The 16,316-nt window shown below is 32.8% G+C and overlaps 1 protein-coding gene across 4 annotated transcripts in view; it reads left to right on the plus strand.

The window, feature by feature from the left end:
* LOC149772739 (tubulin-specific chaperone D-like) overlaps nucleotides 1–16,316 on the plus strand; it is a 99,439-nt gene that overhangs the window by 39,008 nt on the left and 44,115 nt on the right. For all 4 annotated transcript variants that reach the window (XM_089947374.1, XM_089947376.1, XM_089947375.1 and 1 more), the window contains 9 exons: nucleotides 714–799; nucleotides 3,738–3,818; nucleotides 4,336–4,409; nucleotides 6,514–6,631; nucleotides 7,043–7,103; nucleotides 9,404–9,458; nucleotides 9,852–9,914; nucleotides 11,496–11,551; nucleotides 12,199–12,280. In XM_089947374.1, the coding sequence (XP_089803500.1) occupies nucleotides 714–799; nucleotides 3,738–3,818; nucleotides 4,336–4,409; nucleotides 6,514–6,631; nucleotides 7,043–7,103; nucleotides 9,404–9,458; nucleotides 9,852–9,914; nucleotides 11,496–11,551; nucleotides 12,199–12,280 (676 nt within the window). The remainder of the gene's footprint in view (nucleotides 1–713; nucleotides 800–3,737; nucleotides 3,819–4,335; nucleotides 4,410–6,513; nucleotides 6,632–7,042; nucleotides 7,104–9,403; nucleotides 9,459–9,851; nucleotides 9,915–11,495; nucleotides 11,552–12,198; nucleotides 12,281–16,316) is intronic.

A 16,316-nucleotide genomic window follows, 5' to 3' on the forward strand; every position in this document is an offset into this window, starting at 1 on the left:
TCAGCATTACAGAGGACTGGATTTTATGTCAAAATCATTTTATAACAAAATAGCACCTGTCCTATTATTAAATCAGTCCTCCATGCTAATGGTTGCATACTTGAATTAATACTAGTTAAAAATACAAATGTTTTGTATGTTTCTGCCTGTTTAGACTATATATGTATAGAGAATAGCAGATATCGGTTTGTGGGAAATATATTTAAAACAGCACCCTCTTATGGATTCATGAAATGGAGATGTTTGATTCCATCCATTTAACAAGTGTTGACATCATTTTGATTATGATGTCATGTTGTGCATACTTTGAAAATGCATCATTGGGGGGGGGCGGTCTTTCCATTTATTGGCTGGACAACTCACACTAATACTTTGCAAAATATGGTCATTGTTAACAATCTTATGTTTGCTCAAACAGCACTTCAGTCAATATTTGTTTAATCTTCTTTTTACTTGTGTATTGAGGCACATGTCAATTTGTATCACTGTTTTCCACGAGGAATCTTATCACATGAACATGGTATAAAATGGTCAAGTATGTTATTTTTTGTAGAATTGGTGACTTTTTAAATTAGTCTTGTTTTGTTAAAAGGATTACATACTATATTTATTTTCTTTTTTTATAAATCTCAGTTGAAATAATGTAAAACATGCATTGTACACATAAATCTTGCAATAAATTCTGTAAATATATAGAAGGATTGATATTTCAGGGAACACTTCCACATGGAATAGATATTCTAACAACATGTGATTATTTTGCTGTTGGGAACAGAACTCATTGTTATTTGGAACTAAGGTAGGTAAATGTGCTATGTACATTTAATTTATATTGTTTTTGTTGTCTTTTTTCCATGATTATATGTTATGTATATTATATTTTGTGCTTGACCTTGCCAACAATCAAGTTAATGGTCTACCTAACTAGTGACATTTATTTTGTAAACAACATACATAACTTATATTTCTCTATGAGTATAGATTGATAACTCAAATCGTTATTAATTGTAAACATGTTTCCTTCAGTTTGAGTTAAAGATACAATCTTGATTCTGGCCTTAGAAAGTTCCAGAATGGAAATTTCCCATTAAGTTGACGTAGTATTTTCGTGAAGATGATAATTGCGACCTAGGTCAAGTGGAGGGGATATAAATTTGTTTACATTAGGATTATACATTCTTGCCTTAACATCTGAAGCAGAACCAGTCTTATTGTTATGTTCATTTTTTAATTTGGGTGGATGTATTTATTCAGATTATTATTCACTGGAATTACAAAGTGTTCAATAATAATCTTGGACTAAAACATTAATTTGGTATCATATTGATTAAGAGAATGACAGTTTGGATTATATTATTGTGATACATCAAAAGACTTAGCACATCAGCACATACCAGGCTATTGGCATATCAGTACATTCAAGACCATCGGCATATCAACACATTAAATATCAGAATTGATTTGGAGCACCACTGGAATTCAGTTTTAATTCTATACATTTGGACTTGTGATAGAACTTTTAGGGCTTTTTGGGATTGAATTCAAAATACTAGGTTCTTTTTTAAATGTTAACTTTGAATTCTTGGGAAATAAATTATTTTTGAATTTTACAAAACTTATTGGTTTTCACTCTTTTCTGTTACTTAGTTCAAGACCATAAAGTCATAATAAATACATTTCACAAACTATGTCTTTAATTACCATATTAGATGAAGGTTCATTTATCTCACTATACTTGTGAAACTTGACTTCAGGTGTGTGTTAGTGTATGTGCACATGTGTGTATGTGTGTGTGTGTGTGTGTGTAGAAAAGACAGTAGTAATGATAACTTGGAGACTACTGATCAGATGTGTAACATAGGGCTTCAGATAGTTACTGAGCTTGAGGGACAACAGCAAAGAAAATTAAATCATCTACATTAGTTATGGAGTGTTTTTAAATCATCATTGTAGATACAGTCTTTATTGTGTATGTATCAGTGAACTTGTCACAGTATATAACCATTAATATGTTGATGTGCTGTTCAGCACCACTCATTCCGCCGCATCCCTATCTCTATAGCCTGTGTCAACCATAACTCTGCCTTTAATGACTATAACCTATGTCAGCCATATATCTATATTTAATGGCTATAAAATATGTTAACCACATATCTATATTTAATGGCTATAAAATGTGTGAACCACATCCCTATCTTTAATGGCTATAACCTGTATCAGCCATATCCACATTTTTAATAAATATAACCTGTGTCAACCATATCCCTATCTTTAATGGTTATAACCTGTGTCAGCCACATATCTATATTTAATGGCTATAAAATGTGTCAACCACATCCTTATCTTTAATGGCTATAACCATCAGCCACATGTCTATAATGGCTATAAAATATATCAACCACATCCCTGTCTTTAATGGCTATTTGCCTGTATCAGCCATATCCATGTTTTTAATAAATATAACCTGTGTCAACCATATCCCTATCTTTAATAAATATAACCTGTGTCAACCATATCCCTATCTTTAATAAATATAACCTGTGTCAACCATATCCCTATCTTTAATAAATATAACCTGTGTCAACCATATCCCTATCTTTAATAAATATAACCTGTGTCAACCATATCCGTATCTTTAATGGCTATAACCTGTGTCAACCATATCCCTATCTTTAATAAATATAACCTGTGTCAACCATATCCCTATCTTTAATGGCTATAACCTGTGTCAGCCATATCCCTGTCTTTAATGGCTATAACCTGTGTCAACCATATCCCTATCTTTAATGGCTATAACCTGTGTCAACCATATCCCTATCTTTAATGGCTATAACCTGTGTCAGCCATATCCCTGTCTTTAATGGCTATAACCTGTGTCAACCATATCCCTATCTTTAATGGCTATAACCTGTGTCAACCATATCCCTGTCTTTAATGGCTATAACCTGTGTCAACCATATCCTTATCTTTAATGGCTATAACCTGAGTCAACCATATCCTGATCTTTAATAAATATAACCTGTGTCAGCCATATCCCTGTCTTTAATGGCTATAACCTGTGTCAACCATATCCTGATCTTTAATAAATAAAAGCTGTCAACCATATCCATGTTTTTAATAAATATAACGTGTTAACCATATCCCTATCTTTAATAAATATAACCTGTGTTAACCATATCCCTGTCTTTAATAAATATAACCTGTGTTAACCATATCCTGATCTTTAATAAATATAACCTGTGTCAACCATATATCCTGATCTTTAATAAATATAACCTGTGTTAACCATATCCCTATTTTTAATAAATATAACCTGTGTTAACCATATCCCTATCTTTAATAAATATAACCTGTGTTAACCATATCCTGATCTTTAATAAATATAACCTGTGTCAACCATATCCTGATCTTTAATAAATAAAAGCTGTCAACCATATACATGTTTTTAATAAATATAATGTGTTAACCATATCCCTATCGTTAATAAATATAACCTGTGTTAACCATATCCTGATCTTTAATAAATATAAGCTTTGTTAACCATATCCTTATCTTTAATGGCTATAACCTGTGTTAACCATATCCTGATCTTTAATAAATATAAGATGTCAACCATATCCCTATTTTAATAAATATAACCTGTGTCAAACATATCCCAATCTTTAATGACTATAATATGTGTCTGAAGAAAGTAATTATTGACAACTGACTTTCAGTGTATATTTTATATTTTGCAGCATCTTTGTAGCACAGTTTAAAGAGTATACCCAGGCTTTGATTGACCACCTTGTTGAAGCTAAGATTAACCACTGGGACAGGTAATCCCTTATTGTGAAATTGGTTCTGATGGTGTTATGAATGTAAATAAAAACTGTATTGTAGCATTTTTAGGTAGCATTGTTGAAATTTGATATATCTCAATTCATTCTTGTAAACAAGATAAACAATATTTTTATGATAAATTGTATATTTTAAGGTCAATACACTTTAGATAGTAGTATCTGAAATGTATATTTTGTAGGCTATCTATGCTTACCTTTGACACACTTACATATTTTTTCAGTTTAGAAAACACAAAAGAATGAGTTTCATTTTTTTGTTGTCTTTATTTTAGAAAAAGGGCTTGTTAAATCTGCAGTGTTATAATACATCAACCTACATTTGTGAAGTATGGAAGGAAATAAATTTTAGCCCTTTGCAGAAAATTGTATAAAATGTTGAGTCTTTTTTCCACAATTTTTAAAATATTTTTAACTTTTTTCTCATTAATATTTGCTTTAGCTGTTGATAGCCTGTTATAAGTTGTACTAGTCCAAATTTATTTTCTTTTTCCAGTGCCATTCGAGAACTGTCAGCAAAGGCATTACATAACCTAACTACAAGAGCACCAGACTACATAGCAAAAACAGGTAGTTTTCGCTTTATACCTTGGGAAACATGGGAGAAATAATTTCCAGGAATATTTTGCCCCAAACATTTAACATCAATACTGATAGATTATTAAGTGACAGTTATATGTAAGAATTTTTATAACTGTTTGATTAAGTAAAACACCGTTGTTTTGAGAAACTGTCATATAAGACAAACGTGTTAGACAATTATATAGTAGAAAATGTTTTGGAATAATGGAATAATAAACGACACGTAATTTTCTTTTATTTTTATTTTTGTTATTTTGTTTTTTGTTGTATCGTTGCCTCATCAGTACAAAGTTTTGGTGAAATCATTTAGTATTTTGACTCATTTATATGGATAGTTTTGTAGAAAATCAGGAATTATACAGTTCCTTACTATTTGTTTTAAATATCATTTTTTTTACTAATGAAAAGTGAAAAGAGGAGGAAACAATCCATGAAATTTTGTCCTTATGAAATCTTTTGTCATCAGTGTCTTGTAATATTAGGATGAATTAATTTTGAAGACTGATGAACAGTTTTTAAGTTTTCTGGTAATGACCAGAAGAACTTATATGATGTTGATCAAGTCATCATCTGTTAGCAGTTTTTTGTTATGACTACTCATTCTAAACTACTTGGCACCTAAATTTATCCTGTGGTCTAGTTGGTCTGAAATGAAGATGATTCCTCTTGGACATCCAATATGGCTGCCATGGTGGACTCTTAAATATCTTGTTATTGCTACTCTTTTTGAATGCATGACTATATAGGGTTTTTTGCTGAAAGACTTATTATGATACATAGAAGCACACAATTTAAAATGGTGCCTAACTACCCTCCAACATGGCCCCAGCAGTGGCCATCATGAAAATTGTGTTGCAGCTTCTCCTAAACAGATGGTTTGTTTGACACAGAGTTTTCATTGAAGGACTTCTTATGATAAGTAGATGGACCTAACTTCAAACGTTGCAATCTGACATCCAGCATGACTGCCTTTTCTGTTATGATGTCAACTTCTTCTCAAGAACAGATGGTTGTTTTAATATGCAGTTTCCACTGAAACATTTTTTTATGATATGTACTTTGTATTAAGTTTCTTTTCAATAAACAAGGTCTTACATTGATTTCAAAGTCAATGATACAGGTTTTTTTCTGTAATGAGTTGTCAGCATGAGGACAAACAAGTATGACTGGATTTTTTTTAAAACCCAGCTTGTGGGTACATCAGAAAAATACATGTAACTTGAATGGTGCCAATTGAATACACTGGATTTATGAATACATTTAACCAAACTTAGTATATGAGTATATCTTGACAGAATCCATGATGAGTTTTATGACTTTTTATCCATGATATTAGGTTAAAGAACAAGGATCATGGCAAAGAACTTTGTACTTTACTTATTAACATCATAACTGAAACATATAAGAACATATTTTCATTCCCAAATTTGGTGTGTTGGAGGTTTCAGGAATATCTGATATGCTATCAGTGTTCATTAGTCATTCAAATAATGGAAGAAACAGAATTATCATGGATTTCTTGAATTCTTTTTAACCAATTTTGACTCATTTTTTTTGAGGTAAGAGTTTTGTCATCTCCCTTTTGTCTGCATATATTTCTTTTGTTTCAATCCAAAATGGATAAAGGAGTATAAGGTGCCACAAACTTTCAGAAGTTTTGTCTTGCGCGAGTTAAATTGCAGGTGATAAGATATAAGTATCATATTTCCAGCAGTGGTGATGAATAACATCAGATTTTATGAGGAAGTGTTTGAAAAATCATCTAACATGCATCATATCCATTTTTGTTTCATGGAACCTTCATGTGCCATATATACTCAAGTATTGGTCAGATCCAACTGCAAAAAGCATAGACCTATATCTGCTTTCATATAAAGTGAGGCAGGTCTGAATCTTTGCAGTTTGTTAGGAGTAATCTTGAGAAAAAAAATAATATTAACCATAATCTACCAGTACATTATGGGATGTCAGATCTTGGTCTTTGCAATTTGTTGGGACTAATCAATAAAATAAACAAAGTGGACCATGATCTTCTGGCACATTTTGTGATGAGTATAAAATGGTAAATGATTATCCATTCTTTACCATCCAGTACTACCCAGCTTGATCCCCATGGCAACATGCCTTGATCTTCACCTGAGACATGGTGCTGTTCTAGCAGCTGCCGAAATAACACATGCTCTAAGTATACTAGCTGCAGAACAGGGCAGGTAGGTTCCTTTTTGTGTTTAAGAAATTATTTTACCAATGATTGCTGATGAAATTCTGGACAAATTTTGTATGAAGCACTTTTTTAGGAACAAGCTAATGTTAAAAATATAAGCACAATTGTCTTTTATCAACAGAGGTATAAGTACTTGTCTCATATTATTATTGATTTGATGCAGTATTACACTTGAATTGTTTTCAGGTACAACAAAATCAGGTTCATTGTGAATTATACATTTTTGAAAGAATTTTGTTATTTTTTTAAATTAGAACTTTTTATTAAAGCCAGAAAAATGATTCTATAAAAGTAACCATGTCAGCAAAGCAAGTGTTATTCCATTGCAAATATATGTATGTGAATTTATGAGAATACTTACATATCATTGTAGTAGTTTTAAATTCTCTAATGACAGATGTGTAAGAGACTATATTAGCCCAGAGGTTATCAGTGGTCTGCAAGGAATAGCTAAAAAGGTAAATGAGACTTGAATATTTTGTAAAGTACTGTATTGGGGCTGCAAGACATATCAACTTGTAGATACCAGTTTCAGTATGATCTGTTTTTCAATCTTACACAACATGATGTGCATATTTCAGCTGTTCTTGTCAGAGCCGAACAACAAAACAAAACACAACAACAAGAAGCAGAGAATAATACAAAGAAACTAAATCCCATCAAGCATTTCCCACTCAAATACAATACAAAATGGGCCAAAACTATAATCAAGTTCCACAGACAAATAGTTCTTATTATATATCATGCTTATTTGAAAAAAATCTCAGAGACCATGTGCTGGAAATGAATTTCCATCAAGATAATGTCAAGTAGAAAGAAATATAGTCACCATGTTGTCCTTAGATGTGATGAAAGATAGGTCAAGGTCCTTTTGCAAGATGCATGGTAGATGTAGATGCACTCCATCACCACCGCTCTGTTCCTTTCATCCACATTCCTAGCCCAGCCCTACCCCCAGGGACAGTGATCGATCAAGATCAATTTGACAACCACATTATAGTGTATCCTGTAGTTTTGAAACTCAGCAAAGAAAGGAGAGTTGCATCCTGAATCATGGTGTGCACTAATATGATTGGCCCCAACTAGTTGTTTGAAAAAAATGAGATGAGCCAAATACATTCATGTACAATAAGACAGGTAAAGTTTTTTGATATGATGGCACATGATAAACTTCTTTCACTGTATGGTATAGTGTTCACAAATGATGATACAATCTTTACATTATAAACTCTGGTCACTGTATTGTACATTGTTCATATATGATGTCACAATGTTTATATAATGAATACTTATCATTGTATGATACAGTGTTTACTTGATTCACATATGATGGCACAATGTTGACATAAAAAACTCTTTTCACAGTATGGTAGATTATTCAAATGATGTAATTTACAATATTTATATAATACAGTTTTGTCACTGTAAGATATATTGTTCACATAATATGATGGCGCAGTTTTTTTTATGTAAGGGAGAGCCTGATTAACACATATTGTGTGTTCCCAGCAGGGATGAAAGTATGTGACTTTTAGCAATTAAGAGTATTTTAAAAATCCTAACACCATGCTGCCTCAGTTTTAATAGTATGTAACAGTAGTAAATTGTAGCATTGGTTGTTGAATAGTAATAAAACACCTACACTTACATCAGAAAGATTTTTACCTACTGCATAATTATACTTGCATACATTTTGCAGCAAACTGCAGGCATTATAGACCCCCATCTGCCATCGCCTAATATGCCAACATATCTGGGTTTATGCAGTAGTCGATAAGAACAATACAGACCCAAATCAGCCATTTTGCAACAGCAGATATCTTTATGTGCAGTTTGTTAGAATTAATCAGCTTAATCAGTATAACAACAGCATATATCCAGATCTGCCTTCAAATAATGTTTGAACAGATCAGGGTTTATACACTTTGTAGGACTAATCAGTAGAACAGATAACATAGATCCTAATCTACCATAATAAGAGACAGCAGATCTGGGTCTGTTCAACTTGTTTGGATTCATTGGATAATCGCATATCAGTAGAACAACAATATAGATCCTGATCTACTAGCCCATTATGTCATGGCAGATCTGGGTCAGTGTTTGCAGCTGGATGCAAATATAGCTGTACATGGGTTTTGATGGTATTTGTGAACACCTTGTGCTTGCACTCTACATCTGATATAGTCAGGGTTCATATGGTCTTTGAAGGTCTTTGACAGTTTGGGAAAAATGAGGTAGCATTTTCAGGGCCTTGAAAGTTTGGGAAAATCGAGCAGATTACCCTGAGGTCTTTAAAAGTCTTTGAAAATTTAAATAAACCCAGACATTTTAATTTATTCCATAATCACAAATAAAACTGTTTTCTTTCTTTTGATGACCCGTTCAGTTTCATTTCATCATTAAATAATATTGTAGTATTTTGCATTCATTTTCTCATATAACATAACTTTATACAAAATGTTAGTGAAAATAAATCTTGGAAATCTATGTTTGTGGTCTTTGAAAGTGTGGGAAAAGTCTTTGAATTTGTCATTCAGAATTCTGTATGAACCCTGTAATAATAGGACAGAAGTTCTGTCTCGACTGAATCACACCAAATAGCATTTAGCAGGTTTTGGCAGCTAAATATCAAGTTCAGAACATCAACTAAACCAATATTTGTGGGCTTGTATAATCACATTTAAAATGTTTGTGCATAAAACAGTTTTTCACTCTAGTTACAGCATAGCATTCATTTATGTTGCTATCTTTATCTAAGCTTCATGAAGCCAAATTGTTCAGAGGACTTGGAGGAGAGCTGATGAGGAAGGCAGGTAAGGATTGATTCACACTGATTGATTAGCATTTATTATTTTCCATGGGGTTTTTGTCTGATTTTTGTGTGGGTTCCTTTCTGTTCAAGCTAAAACCAAGGAATACATGTTGCTAATTCATCTTTACTTTTAGTGTCAGTTTTATAAAAAAATGTTTTTCAGCATATTTTCCTGATGTCGACAGTTTGTAGTTACAAATAATTGTTAATTGTTTTGATTGTAGCAAATAGGAAATCTACCTGCCATTCACAACTTAAAAAATGTTAGAAAGCAAAGATGGTTGATTTTCATAATGGTTTTACCATTTTTGATAAGGCTTTGTTATCAAAATTAAATCCAGTTAATATAATACATACTGATTTCTTGTGTTTTGTCTTTTTTGTCTCCTTCCAGTGTGTACCCTACTCAACAAAGTGTCTCTGTCTAAGTTGCCATACCATAATGATCCCATATTAGGTGAGTAGTTGATACACCCATTTTCAAGATAGCAGGCCATACATTCAAGTAGCCTGTTTAGAAGCTATAGTCACTTCAAAAGAAAACAACCTCAGTAAGAAACAACGCTTCCAGTTAACTTGTACATTTCCAAGAGAGGTTGTCACAGAAGCTAAAATGCTAAAATTGTAGCCACCATGTGATGGTTATGGGAGGTAATATGCATTTTCCCTTCTTTCTCTGTTGTATAGATGGGAAAGAGATTTTTTATCTTTTCATGACTGTTTGATTGAGTGGGAATGGAGCTTCTTTTTTTGATAATAGTGTAATTGGGTAAGTATTCTTAGAGAAATATAATTTATTATAACATCTGCTGTCTTGAGCTGCTGCAATCAGCTTGGATCTGATATAATAATAGGACATGTCTACATTTTGTATCTTGGTGTGTTACGGTTTTCTGTCTCACATGTTTAATTCATTCAGTCTTAGTGATAAGTCTACATGGCATTTGGCACTAACTTCCTTGAAGGGGCTGTGACATCACAGCAATTTTTCATATACCCTTATTTTAGGACTTTGCTTACAGAGCAATGACTAAACTATAAGTTATGTCAAGTTACACAAGTTCTCTCTATAAGTTCTGTCTGACCACAAAATTTTGAGACCTGATTTTTCTGAGTTAATATACTGGCTGTGGATCATAGGTTCAGATTTTATTTATTTTGTTATTAGTTCTAAACCAGTTTTGTCAAAGTAACATGAAGAAAGGTTAAACTTTGCAAAAGATAATTTTTTTTACATTTGTTTCAAAGAAGGTGGCCTGGAGGCAGAAATCTTAGACAAAAGTGCAAAGAGAAAAGCTCCAGTTGGACCCCTCTGCACATATCATGAAGAAATAGCCAATACAAAACAACTTTTTGATATCTAATCAGCTAATGATACAAAATCATGCACAATGAGACTTTTTTAATTTGCTATGGAGAATTGAGGGATTGTGGTTATCTATCCCCATCTCAGGTGAGAACACAAACATTGCTATTCATATATGTTCCCTGATCACATTAATGTTAGGAAAATAAGTTTGCTATGTCCTGGATTCAGCAATCCAAAAGATACCCATTACTTTCCTTTGCCACCTTCAGGTGTTGTTATTTTTAAGTTAAGTGATATATCAACGAGGTTGCTTACATTGTATGTTTTGGAGGGTTTTTAAATAACATGCACAGGTAAGTATTCGTGTAGAAAGATAAATCACTGAAAAATTTGCTTTTCTTGGGACGAATAAATTAAGCTGAGAGCTGTGTCCTTACAGGGACATTAACAAACTGTGTTCCACAAGAACCTTTGTTAACTATAATGAAAACAACAGATTGTGATTACATTTTAATTATACTGAGTTTATTTCACAAAGTTCCATCGTGCTTAATAGTTTTCTTCAGACTAATACAGTAACAGAAAGTTTTGAATTATGTTTTGTTTTTGGTTTGTTTAGATTTCAGTGCCATAGAAAAGATTATATGACAGAATATTGCTCAGCAAAGCAAAGCATGTAAATTCATGCCTGTGCCTGATATTGCTCATGATTTACCTGTTTCCTTTCAGATCTATGGCAAGAAATTCTTGATGACTGTTTACATCATGTGGAAAAAGATGTGCAGGTAAGAAAGTTGACCACAGCAAGTGTGTTATTTATAATTACCATACTAATTAATAGGTTACATGTTTATGGTGAGTTGAATTCATTAAAATGTAAGATACGTATCTAACATGCTGAAAAACCACATCCAAGAGAATGGTTTAGTTTGGTTTTAAGGCACAGCAACAGCAAATAGGTTTTTCTGGTGCCGAAACAATTGGGGTAAAGTGCCTTGCCCATGGACACACCATGGTAGCCAAATGGGCTGATCCTTTGGTAGTATTTGAACCAGCAACCTTTTGATTAAGAGTCCAGCACATTAACCACTGAGCCAATGTGCCAGTTTCATGATAGACTTCAAGAGAATGGAAATGACATAGTCAGCAGGGAAAAAAGAACCTGTTTAGACTTGTCTGTACTTGAACATGTACTGTTCTTTATGTATGATGGCAACATGAACTGTATACAGTAGGTCACAGTTGTATATTATGTTTAGAACATAAGCATCATTAGTCACAGTGTCAGATTCATATGTTATGACAACAGCAATGATGATGATAACAAAACAAATATAACGGTGTTAAATATTTCAAAAATCTTACATTTTGTATTTAAAAAATGATTATTTACACATCATTGCATTCAAATTGCTCAATATATATATTTCAGTCAGCAGCCATATCTGCTATTCCAGCTTTCTTCACTGAGTACTACAGGCAAGAAGATGGTTCAGTCAAAGCAGATAAACAGGGTAGGTGTAGTAGTTTCATACTCAGCATGGTATGTCAGTGGATTTTAGAAGTTGGACATGATTGGAATTCCAGTGGATTTTTTAAATTGGACATGACATTGATTGGGATATCAGTGGATTTTAGTAGTTGGACATGACATTGATTGGGATATCAGTGGATTTTAGTAGTTGGACATGACATTGATTGGAATTCCAGTGGATTTTAGTAGTTGGACATAACATTGATTGGGATATTTGTGGAATGTGGAAGTAAAAGATGACATCAGTTTTGATATCACTTGACTGTGGAGTTATTGACATGATTTGGATATTAGTGGATTGTGTAAGCAGAAGATGACATAGCTCAGGAAAGCCACAGTATTTCAGTGGTTATCATGCCATACAACTGAGCGAAAGGGTATGGGTTTCAACCTACAAATGGATCAACCAGGTTGTGCTACCATGGTGTGTCCTTGGGCAAGGCACTTTACTCCAATTGCCATGGCACTAAATAACCATCTTGTTGCTGTCCCAAACCAAACATTGATTGGGATAGTAGTGAATTATGTAAGTAGAAATATGAGATTATTTGGGTATGTCACTTTGTTTTGACCGTAGTTATTTGAAAATCGTGTTGGAAATAGTCTAGATTGTTTTGCTGTATACATTTTTAGAGCTATCTCTGATTTTCAAATGGGTGGCTGATATATAGGAAAACATGCAGCTGAGGATTGAGTGACTGATTGCTTATCAGTGCTAGTGTAATCCGGGCCTTAAAGTTTGCAATTTTGGCAATGAACTGGTACATTCTAACGCATTCTGACATCTTACAGCATTGTTCAGTTTGATGCAGATCAATATTTTTGCTACTCGTTTTTTTATTAACTGACTACATTGTGAAACTAAAAGACGTGTCAGCAAAGTGTATTATCTTTCAAAAAATGTGAAACAAATGTTCATCCTGATTTTAAATGTATGGGTAAATTTAACCGTTTGAGAAAAAAGGTGAGATAAAACAGTCACTCAGAATGTTTAAAGAAATAGGACCTGAACATAAAGCCAGAAATTTAACCAAGATAAAAGTATTAAATTATAGTATTCATGTTTACATTACACTTTCAGTCATTACCCATTGAAAGGCAGTAGGTTAAATTATCACTTGAGAGTTTATTTTAACAAATCAGTGCTATTATATCCTTACAAATGTTTAAAATTTCTCTGATGATGTATCCGAGAAGCTTGTCACCCAACAATTGAGTATGGTACTAGGTTTTAGTTTAAGCCAAAAGGCATACAGAGGCTTGGAAAATATCTTTAGAATGGCAATTTAAGTAATTTAGTGACTGGACTGAACATGCATGAGTGTCATCACTTCCTGATGTCACAAATCCATCAGTTTAACAACTTGTGTCCTTTAATCCTGTAAATAAAATGATTACATTTAGTAAGAGGCAGTTGATTTCTAGTGCATTACATCACTTTTAATCACCATTGGACTTTTTATTTTACACTGAGGATCTTAGTAAACTCAAATTTGACAGAAAGCATCCTGGCATGAAGGTCTTAAAAATTTGTTTTCGTGATTCCAATCCTCATTCAAATATTGCTGCCATTACTAAAAATAGAAAAACTTTTAAACATCTTCTCAAATGCTGCAAGGCAGAATTATACCAAAGTTGACAAAAATATGCCGGCATGAAGGTCATTAAAAGTTTTGTAAAGGATACTGATATACGATCAGATATGGCTATCACTAAAAATGGAAAATTACTTTTCAAAAACTGCTTAACAGACGTTGACCAGATTTGATGGAATGCAAGTAGCCAAGCAAGTGTATATACTTCAGGGGAGGAGCTATGAACAGTTTCTAAGTTATAAATGATGGCCAAGTCCCCAGGGGCAGGGAGAGATATGAGTGACAGTGTTGGTTATATAATTGACTTCTCCTTCTGTGCTGAGAAAGTGACTCTATATCTTTGTTTTGGAAAGAAAGTAAATCACACAGACATTAATAGACAGTGTCTTTTCCAAGCTTATCTTTCCCCTCTCAGTTTTATTACATATGCAAAACAAGCTGACATATGTCAACTACCCAGGTCAGCATTACAAGGTCCACTTGGGTCTCTTGTTGATATTTCTTTGTCATTTAAAATAACTCACTAAAATGCACATTATCTGCATACAAGTTATGTCTTTTCATTGCAATTTAGTGGAAAAAACAAGTTAGATTACATGAGGAACATTCATTTGTATCAATCATATAACACATTGACAAAATGATTGCATGCACTGTCATAACTATATTTGATTAGCATCAACTTTGCATTAAACTAATATTTAATTGGCAAAATGTTTTGATTGGCAAAAAGTTGGGGTACAGGTTCTTGCAGTTTTAGCTATTTACCTTTATGATGAACTTGTGATGGAATTGCCAGCAAGGCAAAAATAAATAGTAGATATAAAAGTAGTGACACCTAGTTACCAAGCCACTTGGGGTTGACATTGAATTCAGAATTATATTGTGATATATTCCAATATTAAATGAAGTATTACAATTGCAGAATATTGATTTAAGAAGAAACAGCAGATTATTCTTGTTTTGTTGAAATTCAGTTATGGCAGACATTAAATAAACATAATTTGAATGATTGCTAACAAGAAACCAACCATCATAACATGCTAAGTGCCCTTGTTTTACTTGCTTTGGATAAGCCAGACCAAAATTATTTGAGTCATTGGTAATTTTACAAGAATACTTTATGCTAACATTTTCTTTATTATTTCATATTCATGCACATTAAAAGAATATCCTCTGGTCCCTATTGTCATGCTCACTCAACCTGGACAAACCTTCTGACTTAGTCAAGGTCAACTGTGATGTGTCATCATCTAAATTTAGAATAAGCCCATCCCATTTGGAAAGTGCGTCACAGATAAAGACATTGCTAATATTTAATTTTGCAGAAATAATAGTTTTGTAAGAACAGTTCTCATATTTGATCTGTGTCATGTTAAATCAGTACAATGGATTAATACTGAAATATTTGTATTGGCAAGTTTGTAAAATGATATTTTGATATTCATTGTTATAATGCATTACTACAGTGTACTCTCACCTTATTCAAGCTGGCAACTTTTCTTCAGTTTGTATTGGTTCAGATCATTTTCATTCATTTATTATCCGTTTAGGTCATTTGTCTTCATTTGTTATCATTTTAGGTCATTTGTCTTCATTTGTTATTGGTTTAGGTCATTTGCCTTTGGTTTAGGTCATTTACCTTCATTTGTTATCGGTTTAGGTCATTTGTCTTCATTTGTTATCAGTTTAGGTCATTTGTCTTCATTCGTTATTGGTTTAGGTCATTTGCCTTCATTTGTTATCAGTTTAGGTCATTTGTTTTCATTTGTTATCGGTTTAGGTCATTTGCCTTTATTATTTTTTATTGGTTCAGATCTTTTGCCTTCTGTTTTGGCTTTGTAATTTACTGTATGATACAGAAGTTTTACACAGATATCATTGTTATTATAAGTTACTTAAATTACTTAATTTTCAAACTTGAGTAACTGCTGTTTATTTCCATATCAATGGAGATAGTTCCTTATAGAGATTGTGTAGAAAGCTTACCTTTTTTGGTTCAGTAGATGATAAAATATAATATACGAGAAAGATTTTTTTCCCTAGAACTTTAACAATATCATTGAAAATATCCAGTTGATGTTGTGGTTATGTGATAACAGAGCCATCAGAGAACCAGTCTTACTTGCTATAATGAGCATCAAGATCAAGGTCTAACCAGGAGAGTGGCCTTATATAAATGGGTAGCCGCTGGTCATGGGGCTGTTCAAGAGGGGGACCACTGTAACAGGATGATATCTTTATTAAACACATCAGATGACTATCCAAATGAATAATCATCAGTTTGAAACATTTAGGATCATAGGATTTTCTTACATTGTTGTTTTGAAATTTTTATGGGTTATTATTCTGTTTTGGGTAATTTTAATTTTCTTATGTCCATGACAAGAATTTTCCTTGCTCTTTGGTCACTGGAAACAC

The sequence above is a fragment of the Sinohyriopsis cumingii genome, unplaced genomic scaffold, assembly GCF_028554795.1.
Source record: "Sinohyriopsis cumingii isolate HCF-2022 unplaced genomic scaffold, ASM2855479v2 utg001180l, whole genome shotgun sequence".
Classification (NCBI taxonomy): Eukaryota; Metazoa; Mollusca; class Bivalvia; order Unionida; family Unionidae; genus Sinohyriopsis; species Sinohyriopsis cumingii.